General features: G+C 40.9%; 1 protein-coding gene across 8 annotated transcripts in view; it reads right to left on the bottom strand.

Moving 5' to 3' along the window:
* epha8 (eph receptor A8) overlaps window positions 1-12,852 on the bottom strand; it is a 125,604-nt gene extending 112,752 nt beyond the window's left edge. For all 8 annotated transcript variants that reach the window (XM_029277109.2, XM_029277115.2, XM_029277111.2 and 5 more), the window contains exon 1: window positions 12,311-12,852. In XM_029277109.2, coding sequence (XP_029132942.1) covers window positions 12,311-12,398 — 88 coding nt within the window. In that variant the 5' untranslated portion in view covers window positions 12,399-12,852. The remainder of the gene's footprint in view (window positions 1-12,310) is intronic.
* Window positions 12,853-15,058: the final 2,206 nt, after the last annotated feature.

The following is a 15,058-nucleotide window of genomic DNA, read 5'->3' as shown; positions in this document are numbered from 1 at the left end:
TCATCGGTCAGCCTTTTTTTCATTAAATCACTTACTTTATTCAAGAGCAATAGTAATATATATATAATATATACAATAATATGATATACAATAGAGGACATTTTTTCAATCTCTTAAATTAATAACTAACTTAGTTTCCCTTTTTGGAAAAAAACTTGTTTTCGGGCCTTTTTTACATACTTTTTAAAAAATTATTATTATTAATGGGTTTTTTTTATTGACGCTTATCTCAACTTTTGCTGTAATTTTGCCTTTACTGCTGTAACAATATTCATCTGCTGTGGAACACATTTTACTCAACTTCAACAAAACTACAACTTTTTAACAGTTACTTTTTGTTAATAATAACTTTTGTTAAAAAGCGTAAATAAATGATGAGCCTTTTTGTGAATGCACACAAACTTCCTGCATAAGTCAGAGATGTGCCACCCGAGACAATAAAGTCTGGATTCGCCCCTGCTCAGTTCACTAACACGCTTTCAAGCATGTCATGTTGGGCCAGAAGCAGGAGGACAGAGGGCTCTGTTGATGGACAGAGGGGGCAACGACAGGGGGACAAGGACTCAACTTTTATCAGGTCAAAGTCAGACTACTTCTCAAGGAGTACAATCTTTCCTTCATTGACCTCTTCCACTGTGACTGATGCTGCCGCTGAGAGAGTCATTGTCTGATTTCAAAGATGTATAAACAGTTCTTACTGAGACATATAAACGTAAAAAACACAGAACAGAAAAAGCAGAAGACGGATCTGAAAGTACTCTGATGGCCCATACATTGTATTAAAAGCACAACCTGACCACGGGCCATCAACAGACCATGCAGCGAGCCACTCTCTCTCTCTCTCATTGAGAGTCTATTTAGCTCGCCCGACAATGAGCTCTCTCCATCCCTCCGTTTAAATATAAACCAATAATAATCCATACAGATCATCAAAAGGAGAGAACTTTCTTAAACAGAATAATTATCTCTCTGTTATGAAAAATGGTTATATTGGTCTCCACCATCCACTGAAATTAGCACTATAAGAGCAGCGAGTACGTCTATTAAGATATTAAAAGTCAGCAGGGGAATTAAGCCGTCTCTGTAACGTTAATGTTCAGAGAAAGGCAATACAATATGGTATACCAGATGGAAACAGTTAGTTAATCAGAACTTCTTCAGGCTCAGCCAAATTCATATGCTGGTGCTGCGTCTGAGACAAACCATAAAGGAAAATGTGTCAGTCAGTGTGAGTGTGTCAAAAACTCTAACCAAGAGCAGAGCAGAGCAGAGACGTTGATGCTCCGCTGAAATAAAACGAGAGCACATAAATGAGCCGACGTAAATTCTATATAAAAAGCTTTTTGTGCCTTTTGACAGTGGGCTGGATAGTAGTCCGGATTTAAACGATTGCTTACAGGATATTTAGAAATTGAAGTATTAATGTTCTAGTCTGTGTGTGTGTGTGTGTGTGTATGTGTGTGTGTGTGTAGTCCAGTCGGAGTAAAATCCTGACACTGCGTCTCTGAATGAGCGCGTCATGCAGCCAACAGCTGTCTATGCAGCGACACCACAACATGACGCACGACTCTCCGTGTTAATAACCACGACTTCATTAATCCGCCTGAATATAAAAAGATCAGCAATGAAAACTGAGGTGTATGACTCAATATCAAAAGATAACATTCCAGAAATAATGTGATGACACGCCGCAGCATCACTGTGTTTGTTCCCCCCCCCGCCCGCCCCCGACAGAATGATGTGTCGAAAGCGTGGAAAGTTGCACTGCAGACCTTACTCTAGATTTTCCCTCTCTGTCATCACAAATAAGCAAAGTCCCCCGACACGCAGGGATGCACAAGCTTTGTTGTTAATCTAGTTTGAGTGTGAGTAGATGAATGAGTTTAGCTTCATGCATTTAAAAGAGCGGGTATGAAGAGAAGACAGCGGAGAACAGAGGAGAAGAAAAGTGTGTTTGGACTCGCTGCTTTGGATTTTTTTTTTTCTTTTTGTGGCTTTGTTGCTATCGAGTCATTCCATTAAAAATCCCTGGAAGCGTAGTCTGCGAGATCTCCACCTCGATAGTTAATATGTCTGATGAATAATTATTGGATGATAATTATTTATTTATTCTGCATGAGAGGCTTTTTCTCAGCTGTGGGTATTTTTCTGGCATTATTTCTTCACATCCACATTTTATGGGGCCTAACATACAGTATATATGCCTAACCAGACTTTGAGTGTTAGCCAGCGGTAGTGGTGCTAAAAGAGAATAATGAAAAGGTATAATAAAAAATATTCATCGGAGCAGAAATAGATAACATAAATTACTTGTAATATGGCTTGCTAGTCTTGGAGACAGTGCAGTAAATGAAAAGTAACAACAGGAAGATTTCTCTCCGAACGCCTACCTTTTGCAGCCTTTTGTGACTTTTTTTTTTTTTTACTTCTAGAGATTATATCACTGCTGAATTTAAAAGTGCTCTTAGTGTCTCACCCTGTGCTCCCAATGTGTCTGAGGGTAATGATGGATTTGCTGAGAGAAAAAAAAAAGCAATAGTACACTGTTAAGTCAGGAGATCAGAACAGGCATACGGTGTTTTATTGGCTTTACTTACAACACTAACAGTCCTGTCCTCCAAACAAGGAGAGACTATTATTATTAACACCCTTTTTCGACACTAAATGCGACGGTTACTTCAGCGGCAGGTAACTCACAGGCCAGGTGCTGATGCAAGACACTGAAATAGACTTTTACAAACCTTTTGCCCGAATAGCCTTCATTTTATATCCACACTTTCTCCTCTTCCCTCTCTCTGTCTCCCAATCTCTGTGTGTAAATTAAACATTATAAATGCTTCCATTACCTCGAGACTAATGCTTCACATATTTCAGGCGTTAATATCGTCCACACAGAGATACTCCGTTCGAGGGAGTGCTTGTCTGAGTGTGTGTGTGTGTGTGAGCACATGAAGACGTAAATGGATGCATGTGCTCGGTGCACCTGTGTCCTGTGTACTTTTGCGTCCGGATTTCTGTAAGAAGAGAAATTAGTTATTTGGCTTCACCACCTTCCCTTTCCGTGTATTAATTAAATCAGGCCTGTGATGTATGGACAGATTACTGGGTGTAAAACGCATTATTTCCTCATGGAAGCAGGCCCCAGGAGAGATCCATCAACCTGCATCACGCTCGGTTTGGAGCTCACTACATCATAAGTAAGCACACAGCTTACCTGCTGCCACAGAAGGGGAAATCAGCTATCCTCCTGTACGCTATTCAAATTCAAAACTGTCTCGAACAGATAAATGAGAAGTCGTTTTTCAAATGGAAAAATCTTCTAATTACTTTGACCTAACAAGGACTACTTCTGTAGTCCCCCTGAGCAATTTGTTTTGCTATGTTTTTTCATTTTTTTCTGTAAGCATTCAGCATCCCACTTGTGCACCCTGGATACCTGACATTAAACAGTGTGTCACAACCCTGCCACCAGAGGGGGTTAGGGCAGGGCCAACCCAGCCAGGAGCCAAAACCTGCAAGAAGTCTGTCTCAGTGCGTTAAAAAAAATCCCCCACCTCGGTGTATGTCAGGGTAGTCTCCTCGTTTCCACAGATATGCATTCATGCATATATACGTAAGTCAAAACTCCATTCTCTGTTTGTCATTAAAAATAAGAAGCGCTGGCTGAAGTAGGACTTTTTATCTATCAGACGGTCATTTATGATCATTTCAACCTTTATGATGTATGCAAACACCGTAGACTACTGTTCATACAACAAACCTTCACACCATATTTAGTAAAGGGGTGTTTGATTACTTTGGCATTTAACCTATAATTTGTAAAAGATTACTTTTTTTGAAAAGTAAAAAAAAAATAAGCAAATGTATTCTAATCTGAGCTCCTTCTAAAATTTTGAGCAGAAAAATGTAAAGTAAAAAAAGTTGTTATTTCACAAATTAATATACAAGATGTTGGTATGGCAATCAAAAAATCTGTTAACACTTAAATGCATTAAAAGTTTCAAAATACTCTAAAAAGTATTTCATGTGATAAATGAAAGGATCAGAAAGGTGCTGCAGTGAATCAGACACACCACCGATGCATGATGGGAGTCTCTTTGAACTGCTCTGATGTACACAGCTGCAGAACCAGTGTGTGGTGAGCATTAAAAAAAAAATGTGTCTTTTACATCTTTCACATTATTCCACAAAGTCGTAACAATCCTGGAATCAAATATTTTTATTCCATTAGTTTTTATGACACACAGTCTTTTTTGCCAAGACAAGCAGCGCACAGATTTAATAGGCGATAGGTGTATTTAATAACACACTTTTAAAAGCTATTTTTTTCCTTCTGAAATGTTTTTTTCCCTTATACATCGGTGCAAGCAATACACAGGTGGAAAATGCAGACACACACGCTATCATTACGACAAGTGCAGCCGCCACCATACCCCTCTACCCCGCAACCTGACACGATTGAAAATTCATCCCCATTCATTGTGATCGCAAGCTGTGCTGGGATACACTGCCACACAGAGGAGGCTCGCTGTGCGACTTTTTAAACTTCTTTCCTCCGTGTCAAGGTCATAAAAATGTATTTAAAGCAAACGGTGGTATATTGTTCCAGGAAAAAAAAAAACCTTTTTGATTGAAAGACTGAATGTTAAAGTGAAGAAGTGACCAGTGGGGTCGGGCATCGTGACTCGCAGGCCGTTGGTACTGCATCACTTTCACTGCAGGCTGAGAGCAGTACAGCTACCGTACTGTAGCTAGTAGGAGTGCAAGATCCACAAAGCGAAAACAGACGGAACTAAAAGAGCGACACAGCTGCAGAGAAACTGCACGTTGCAGACATCGCTGAACACAATAGGAATCATCATGCAGGAAGAATATTTAAACCTTCTTTCTAAGAGACCCCCCCAATCAACACCCCACCCCTCTTAAATACTGGTGCGACTTATATTCCTAATTTTACGGTATGTGACAACCCTGCAGATGCACATGAATTGCCCTGCTCTTGCAGACTATGTGGCTGGTCTGACTAGTTACTGTGGAAAAGGAAATAAAAGCACAAGTTACGCTGACGCACTGAGCATGGATAGCTTTGCCGTTGCTAATAATTTATTTCAACCATGACCAGGTCATTTACAATCCTCTACCCTTGCGTACTTCTAACTGCATAAACCTTACCTAAACTTAAATACATGTGCCACATCACAATCAAATGTGTAAATTTTATATACTTTAGGAGGGACTAACAATCAAAGTTGTCCTTCAACGAGGACGTCAGATGAGAAAATAGTTATCTTTTGAAATAGCTGAAAAACAAGCTTCCTATTGGTTTAGAGGACTTGTTGATAGCTTCACACTCTCAGCGTGTTGCTGTGTGAGCCTTTGTGACTGAGGAAACACTACACAAAGTGAGCTGAGCACAAACTCTGAGTCTGACCTTATTAACTGGATGGTTCTTTGTCGCGGCAGCTATTGGAACAGGTTGGCAGGTTTGCCAGCGTTTATCAGAGCATATTAGACCTTCGCTGGGCTTCTATTAGACTTAATGAACATTTAAATCCTTTAATGGATTGAAGGGAATTGACTGCGGCAAATTATCAGCTAGTCACTCTCCGCCGGTGTTGATAAAGAGGCCCGCCGATAGAACTTGAAGAGACGCATGTAAGATAGCCGCCTTCTCCTTTTTCATCTCACTTTGTTCCCTCCCTGTGACCGTCTTGCACTCTCCTCTTTCTCTCCTTCTCTCTCTCTCTTTACTTGTGTTGCATGTCCCTCTAACACACAGCCTCCTTTGTTTCTTACGCACGCTGTGTTCCTCTTGTCTTTGACATAGCAGAGGAGACTGTTGCTGCAGAGCTCGATCTCAGTCATTCATCAGTCCCCATGAAGGGAACATCATAGAGATCTCACTCCAGGAGGGATGTGCTAACACAACCACAACAGCAGCCCATTACAGAGCTGTCAAGCATCGCCTGCAACCTTTTCTCCCCGTCTCTCACTCTCTTACTTTATCCTAAGCCATTCCAGTGAGGAATCCTCAACCCCACATGCCAGCGGAGCAGGGGAACATAAATTATCCAGCGATACAGCTGCAATCACAGAGCATAGCGGAGCCGGCCCAGAGGCAGCTGAACTCTGGCCATCCCAGCATCAGGTCCCGCTAATGGCTGCAAAGGGCTCAAGAGAGGCCCCTGCTTCATGAGGCCTCGTCTGTTTCTGGCTTCAGATCAGGAGGACTGGCAGACCCGATTGTATTGATCTGGAAGCTCCCATATTCCTGCCGACAGCAGGCTAACAAGGCTGATGTCTCAATAAAGACCCAAGCCTTAGGGAGAGAAGAGGGAGCAGCCGACAGCAACCTGTGTTAAAACAAACTAGCAGACAGAGGCAGGGAAAGTTCACATCCTCACTGGTAATCTAATGCGTTCACTCAACGCTGCACATACAGGCTCTCCCCCTTAGGATGACACTGAGAAGTGTTAGTATTGAGCTGTAACTTGGAGTAGGTCATGAGCCAAGGAAAAACACCATTTCAAGAATTACTGACATGACTGGCTGGGAGAGGATTCGCTTTTATTGCTGTTAAGCGATACTTTAAAGTTAATTGCTGTCTTTTACTTGCAAAGCGCAATAAAAAAAAAAAAACTCATGTTTTAGGAATTTTTTTCAAGGTGAAATCATGACTAATATCAGGCTCTGAAGTAAAAAAAAAAAAAAAAAAAAAGGAAAACCCATGTAGACTCTTTCTAAAGCCAGACGTATCGCTGAATGCTCTTCTATCTATTATTGACCGGGAACTGACAGCACTAAGTGATGGAGCAAAACAAACAAAGGAAGCAGGTGTGCGTGTGAAAGAAGACGAGCACTGACAGATGATGAGGCTCGTGATCTATTTTTAATAGTGAGACTTCAGGATAGAGTCTGGCCCTTCTGTGTGGCGAGAAGGTGGAAACAAGTCAATAAAAGGCGTTGGGAGCTGAAATATGAGACGCTGTGTAGGAAAACATTATTCCTCGTCAGCCAAGTCTGCCGGTGCGTCCAAGACACTGAGGACTGCACACTTGAGCAAATGCTGTGCTTATTACAATGACTGAAATGTTTCTCTTCCCTCCAAGCTATCAATTACGACAAGTTCTCGTGCTTTTCCTCTCCTGATTGTGTTACTAAACATGCAGGAGGTAGTCTATTGACTGAGAAGAGATCAATATAATACAAACCGCAGCATCTTAGCCAACTGCAGCGGTAATCAAAATCAAAAAGCTGTGCTGTCTTTTTTTCACAAGCCAAAATGTGCTCTCTGTTTTATTGCACAAAGAGAAAAACTGCAGATCCCAGCTGTCTGTTCCCTTTCAACTTCTCCCTCTTCATTTCCTGTTTTCCCTGCGATTTAGTTGCTTCTAAATGACGTGTTCAAATCTGAAATTAATGGGAAAAAAGGGATCTTTGTTGCTATTAATCGCTCCCTTCCTAGATGTCTTTTTTTTTTTTTCTTTCCCCAGTTGGTCCTCCTGCAGCAGAGGTATGTGGTAATAATCATCCACCTACAGTTTGCTCATTAGCAGCAGGTCCTGCTCTCTGCATGAGGCTTTTCATGTTCCGCAGCGCTAACAACAACCTGAAGGAACGCGCTCTATTCTCGCTGGGAGTGTGACGGTGTGAGACAGTGTGCAGGAGTTGAATCAGGGACAGTGCTCGCAGACACGAGGGGTGCTCAGGGAAACCACCACCTCCATACAGTCCAATGAGTCAGTCCACAACAAAACAGGGAGCTGCTAGGAACAGAAAGGTTGGGCTTCATTTTGTTTTTCTCTGTGCGTGTTTGTGCCACACTGTTTCACCTGAAATACTGATAACAAGCATTTTATACCAATGACTATAATGCGGCCATTTCCATCCCTGAAAATAACAGAGTGCGTTTCCCCTTAGATTTGTTTCCTTGAAAACACCACCTACACCCCCGATGGCTCCTGTCTGTGAGAACCTTTACTGCTGTGTTGATGTTGTGAGTTTGTTTATCCGTCTGACTTAAAAAGAAAAATTAAGTTCAAGGTCGCGTGTCATTCATGTCATTTATAAGATTTTGCTCTCAGCAAGAAAAGTGTCTGTTTTTTTATTTCTGCTGGTTTGTTTTTTTTTAAAGGCGCTTTACTCTGATATTTCAGAAAATAACAACTTCAAGTCCCAAATTGTTTAAAAAACAATAATAATAGGATAGCGCGAAACAAAGAAATGTGCCAAAATTACTAATAAATAGATTTTTTGGCACCGGTGGACGAGTGGCTAGTTCGCGCGCACCGTGTACAGAGGCTGAAGTCTTCGAAGCGGGCGGCCCGGGTCCGAATCCGACCTGTGCCATGTCATACCCCTCTCTCTCTCTCTCGCCCGAATTTTAAACTCTATACAGTAATAATAATAATAATAATAATAATAATAATAATAATAATAGATTTTTACTGATTTACTAACATAACTACAATAAAGGGAAAAAAGTTCAAAAAGAATGCACCCTTTAAAAAACTCTGTTGGCTGTTGCTCTGAATAAGGAAACAGACTAATAGGCATTTTACTATTGTCTTAAAGATAAAAGTGACTTAAAGATTTATGTAAGTAACATAAACCAGTAACACTGCCATAGAAAATTGAATGTCATAAAATCCTATTTACATTTTATTTTTCTGATGATTGAAACTGCTAATAGAAATTGACTTACAATAACTGAATTCACATTCTGAGTGTAACACTAAACATTTTTAATTTTCATGCATTGCCTCACTCATTCACTAGAAAAGTCATACTATTTTATTCTTGTACAAAGTAATTTATCATTACGGGAACAAGGCTAAAGGAAGGGGAGGGGAATAGAAAGAGATGTGAGTGAAAGGTCGTTTGGGGTTTATATGAATTTAAAAAAAATTCTAGGTTCAAAATCAGACAAAAAACAAACCTTTACATTATCCGAATAGTGTTATTTTACAAAAATAGTAAACTTATTTAACGCGTTATTTTAACATTTTTATTTACTAATAAAGTAAAAACAATAAAAATATCCACCTATACCGTGTGACGCTAAAGTAATGAGGATGCCCGTTTAAAAAAAACTTTCATAAACAAAGTTTTGCATCTGCTCTTATAACAGCTCTGTCCTCCCCTGCAAGTGAAATCACTGTAAGCTGAGGAGGCGTTCCTCCGCTTCATCCCTGCTGGTCTGTCTCAGATTCAAGCCTCTTCAAAAAAGAAACAAAAAAAAAAGCTGCCGTTTGATTCTGTAATCATTACGCTGTCTCCATATTACATGTGATCGACTGAGGTTATATGAAAAGGTCCAAAATATCAAGACTACTATTTCTTTAGTCTCGTTCTCTCCCCTTATCCTTTGTACATTTGGTGTAGACGTACACGCACACACATACACTCACACACACACACACACATACACAGTCACAAATGGCGTCTCAACACAAACAAATTAGTGAGAGGGTTTTTCGGACACAGTTTTTTGTTTTGACAGTAATACTTGTATAAATTAGAAGAGGGCGAAGTTTGTATCTGCACATGATGGAAACAACGATAAACGTGAACCACTGGAAAATAAAAAAATGGCTGGCCATGGGTTCGCTCATTTTTTAAATATACGTCTGCCTCGGTCTTCTCTCGAGTCTCGTGTGTGTGTGTGTGTGTGTGTGTGTGTGTGTGTGTGTGTGAGCAGATACCTGTTTTCCCAGCAATTTAATTTGCAGCTCTCCAGTCATTCCAAAGGTTATCTCCCCATGTACATGTAATATTTGCAATTGCCCCCGAGTCGGATCTCGGCAGAACCAAAGCAGAGAAGAGAAAAGTAATTTCTCAGCGCTATCATTTTTTTAAACACAATCAGTCATCTTTTTAGGCGTCAACTATTTGCTTGGGCTTAATTACAATGTTCCACTTTCTAAACAGGATGGAAGACGAGCGCTTACTTTCATGTAGAGTGTATGAAAATTGATTAGCGATTTAAATGTTTATTGAGATTAATTAGTATTTGGGTTAAAAGTAGAATAACATTTTTCTTGTTATCACAACTCTGTGGTGACTTTTGTGGTTGAGCCAGAACATTTTTCTAGGAATCCCAAGTAAATTAAATTATGCGTAATCAGACACATTGATCACGACGTTAAAACGCTGAGTTTGACATTCAGAGTTTTGTAAAGCCGCACAGTTTTCATCCTATGATTAATAACAAAGATCTGCACAGGCCCACAAGTTTATTAAAGCTCTATGAGCACTACACCCTGTTTAGAGTCCTTAGCCTGCAGCAATTCGAAGGGGTCCAATTAACAACTAATGAAAATGCTCTGTTGTGTTTATCATTAGTAGATTAAACAATACATTTTCGAGTACTAGTGCCAAATGATAGTCAAACCGCTATTTTGGGGGGGGGGGGGGGGGGGGTTCCGACCATGCAAACACGTAATTTACTTAAAGGTAACAGTCTGGGTTCAAAACACACAGATTTTAAAGAGATGACCGATATCTGCATCATCCCTCATTTGATTTCAGCCAAAGAACTTGGTTGCAAGTCACCTCCCTCTCCCGCCATGTTACCTTTTATTCGTAGAAGTACAACAAAAAAAAATGTCTGCTATAACCAGCGTGTGTATATCACCATTTAGATCATTTAGGTGTCAAGAAGTGCCTCGCAATGTGGATCAGAGTCATGTAAATAACCTTTAATGTACACATATGTATTTGCTATATATGGCAAAAAGTAAGCATTTACTGATTAAATAACATGGGCACGATTTGTACAGGAGACATCTGTAGTTGTTTCAATTCGAGCAGGAAATTGTAAGTCTTGAGCGAGCGAGCAACCGATAGCACGGCAATCCCTCATGTAGTGCAGTGAGTGGAAACACATTCAGACCTGCACGCACACAAGGATAGTTAAAGAGGTTCGGGATTGCACTGGAATAAAGTGCATCTTACACTTTATTTATCTAATCATGCTGAATCGCTAATCAGCAAAGGGCAGCAACCACCACGGGAGAGGTTGAATGAATTTGAATGGTAAACAAGAGGGAGTGTGAAAGACGAGGACGCTTGACATGGAAGTCAATACGTGAAATTACGGTCAAACAGGAGCGGCGGCAAGGAAATAAAACCTGACACCCAAATTACACAGGATGCAAAAGTGCTTGCCGCTGTGGTAATACGCACACCGCGGACATCTTGATCAGACTGCCTGTTCGCCCACCGCCGGTCTGTCGGTCTGTCTGTGTATGGCGACCCCTAGCTTCCTGCTCTGTCTGACCCAAGGCGGCTCGACTTTCCCATCCCGACTTTACACAGCTTAATACAGGATAAGTGGCTGCCACAGCTGAGGTGATCCCCCTGAACCAAAGCACTGATCCTTTTTTTTTTCCCCCCCATTTTTCTCTTCCTCTTCTTCTGCTGCTGCTTTTTCCCCCCGCAGAGGTAAGCTGAATTTTGCTGTCAGGGCCAAGAAGGCCCTAACAGTTGAATCGCTGCTGTCACTCAGCCTCCAGAGACCAGACCTATGTCAAGGACCCTGTCACACAGGCATACAGACACACACACACACACACACACACGCATATACACGCATATACATAACGAAAGGCACTAAGGGACTTTTTGGTGTGTGTGTTGCATTAGTTGAACAAGTGACAACAACAGTTTTTCCATCTTTGTGTGGAAAGATGAAGGACAGGAGGATAGAAGTAAACAAACCCAAGCTGGGATTAAGGGAGCAAAGTGCTGTGTGTGTGTGTGTGTGTGTGTGTGTGTGTGTGTGTGTGTGTGTGTGTGTGTGTGTGTGTGTGTGTGTGTGTGTGTGTGTGAGACAAGACACACACGCACAAAAACATGCACGTCACAAGTGAGATTCATAAAGATGTTTACCTCAGATTACATACAGGATGGGAACAGCATAACAAACACACTCCAACACACACTTTCACGTCACCACCTTACCCCCACAGCACACACATGCGCTGTTACCGCGGCTGACACGCAACCCGCGCTAACATGAGCAATGTCAAAACGAGTTCACGCACAAACACACAGATACAACCGTACTGCCCCGAGTTGTTGTGCAAAGCAAACTTTGATGTCATGGCCCGAGTAATGCACACTAAAACACCACCTTTTTTTTTTTTTTTTTTGGGAGTCACATGCTGGCTCATTGTCAGTTTCTTATCCAGGGTCTCCCACATGTATGAAGTTAATCCCCGCTGTCAGAGAACATGCATGGTTTAACTGTCCATCTATAAAAGGGGTCCACACACACTCCCCCCCCCCCAAACATACACACTCTTACCTTCATTGCTGTTACTTCCTGCGGTGCCAACAGCTTGTAGTGATATAGTCCACAGCAGCATCGCAGCCAGCCCCGGATCTGAAGCCATGGTGTTCTCCCTCACACCCTGCCAGTCTCCCTCTGCCTCTCTCCCCCTCTCTCCTCTCTTACACCCTCACTCTCCCTCTCTGCCGCTCGCTGCCTCTCTCTCTCTCTCCGCTTCCTCTCCTCCTTCTTCTTCTGAGTCCCAGGGTTGAATCGAGCGCGAGAGCCGGCGCTGAAGAGAGTGTGTGTGCGTGTGTGTGTGTGTAAGGAGAGTGTGTGTGAGTGTGAGGGCTGCGAGCTCATTGGGTTGGAGTTGGAGGCTGCCTCTGTGGCTCGCTTCAGTCTGCCGGCTCCCTTACACACACATACACATTCATACATACACTTTCCGTAGGCAGCCGGAGGGGGGGAGGGACATGCGTGTCAGTCAAAGTCTCACCAGCCAATTAGAGCGCGGGATCAGCCGGCGTTGCTCGTTAGATGCCCTCCACATTGCCACACCCTCCTGTACTACCTGCCTGGCCAACTCACACTTTCTGTTTATCTCTCTGGGTCATGAGCCACCACACAGCATCCTCCCCTCTCTCTCTCTCTCTCTCTCTCTCTCTCTCTGTTATTTACACTCATTTGTCATTGGCTCGCTTCTCCCACACACACTCTCACCTACCCAGTGGCGAATATCTGACTGATGGGATGAACTGAAAACAGCAGAATGTCTGCAAGGCTCAAGGACAACGATCAGTTATCGATCACCTGTATTGTTTTCATAAAGCTATTATCATCATCTGTAAGTCCAGGTGCAGCTGAGTGCGTCCTCACATGATTCTGTATGAACGCCTGTTATTCAAGCGCTGTGATCATGTATTGATTCATGTAATGGTGAGGAACTCTGCAAATGTGTCAGATCACAGCACCTGTCCTGATCAATTGTTGGCATGCAAACACACACGCACACACACATTTTCACAACACTGCAAAGTGACCTGAGCTGAAGGGGGAATCACATCACAAGTGTATAATGAGAATAAAGAGATTTTATTCTATTCTAAATCTGAAAGGAAAAAAATGTTTTGTCATTGTGTACATCAATTAAAGAAAAAACGAATCATACTGTTTGCAAGGACCGAACAATCCAACTTCAGAGCCCTTTAGTATTAAATCTCTTTCTGTCAGCTGCTGTTTCCAAGTTCAGCGAAGAGCTTTGAACTTTAATAATAATTCATTCTGTAGTAATAGAATTAATTTGAACGGCTGCTACTATTTGTTTTAAGCACAGACAATACTAACCCTCCTAATATATTATGTCTTTTAACCAAGTTAGTATATTACTCAAGTTTGTTATTATTACTCCAACAGAAAATGATACTAAAACTCATACTAATAAAGGAGTTAAGTATAAAAAGTGGTCTTTGTGCTTCCATGACAACCGCTGCTACTATCCTTAGTACTTCTAACATCAGATAAAGGAGTTCATTATATATCTTTAATTTCACAACTACCAGTTCTCCAACGTCTGCCAACTTTTCTATAAATAATAATACAAATAGTTCAAATGTTTTTTGTTTTAAAATGTTACTCATGTTATATATTATTATATAACATGTATGAAGTTGTTTGAAATGTCTGCCCACTAACTAAACTGAGACTGTCCACGCTGACACTACTTCCACAACGACTTCACATTTAAAACTACTTCTGGTTATAATAATAATACAAATGTTAAATATTATTAATTGCAGCAGTAGTTTAATGCCATGTCATAGTTATTTATGATAAGAAATTCTACTTATTATCTACGATGTGTTAAAGAACTTTGTAGGATTATAGTGAGCAGAGCGCCCGGCTGCCGTCGCTTCTAATATCACACGTACTGTCTAACACTAATACAGAAACCATTACTTCTAAAAGTCAGTATTATATAACAAAACATGTTTATGTTACTTTTAAAAGTATATACAAAAATAAAATAAAAATAATAATTATAATTTTAACAATAACATATATTTTTTTTTATAAATGTTATTATTAATATAATTAGTAGTCGTATATTTCTATGTTATGTTGTTGTTGTTTATGATCAAATGATTATACTTATATGTTAAAGTACTTTGTAGGGTTATTTGTGTTATAGTAAAGCTGTGTGCACGGCTGCTCTCCATTCTAATATTACACGAACTGACCAACACTGACACTGTGACTACGACTTCTCAAACTCAATGATATAAAAAAAACATGTTCATGATACTCAAAGTTAAACAATAACAACAAATTAACATTTTAATTATTTATTTTTTTTCCTGGTAATTGTTTTGATACTATACACTTCCCTAATTTCCAAGGCTTTTTAATTAAATAAAACAGGTTATGGTTATTCTGTTTTCTTTGCCTTACAATGATTTATTATTTATTTACCTAGCATCTTTGAACTGTGGCCAGCTGCACCCCGCGAGTTAAAGTTGTGGTCTAATGTGCACAGGTCACAGCCCCTCCATGCTCTGATGTCTGCCAGCTCTGCTGCCGTGCTGTTTCCCAACATACAAACTGTACAGCCTGTAAGCCCAGGGACATGGAGGCACAACACCGTCACCGCTCCACTGCCATCACGACACGACTTCTGCTGCTGCTGCTGCTAAACCATCACTGTTGGGACCGCTTGATTTGCCAAGGGGGGGGAAAAAGAAAAGAGTTCTACTAATCCCACAAAATATTTAAGACTACAAGTGA

Source organism: Labrus bergylta, chromosome 5 (genome assembly GCF_963930695.1).
Source record: "Labrus bergylta chromosome 5, fLabBer1.1, whole genome shotgun sequence".
In the NCBI taxonomy this organism is placed as follows: Eukaryota; Metazoa; Chordata; class Actinopteri; order Labriformes; family Labridae; genus Labrus; species Labrus bergylta.
The sequence above is the reverse complement of the archived record's forward strand: the minus strand, read 5'-3'. Positions and strand labels throughout refer to the sequence as shown.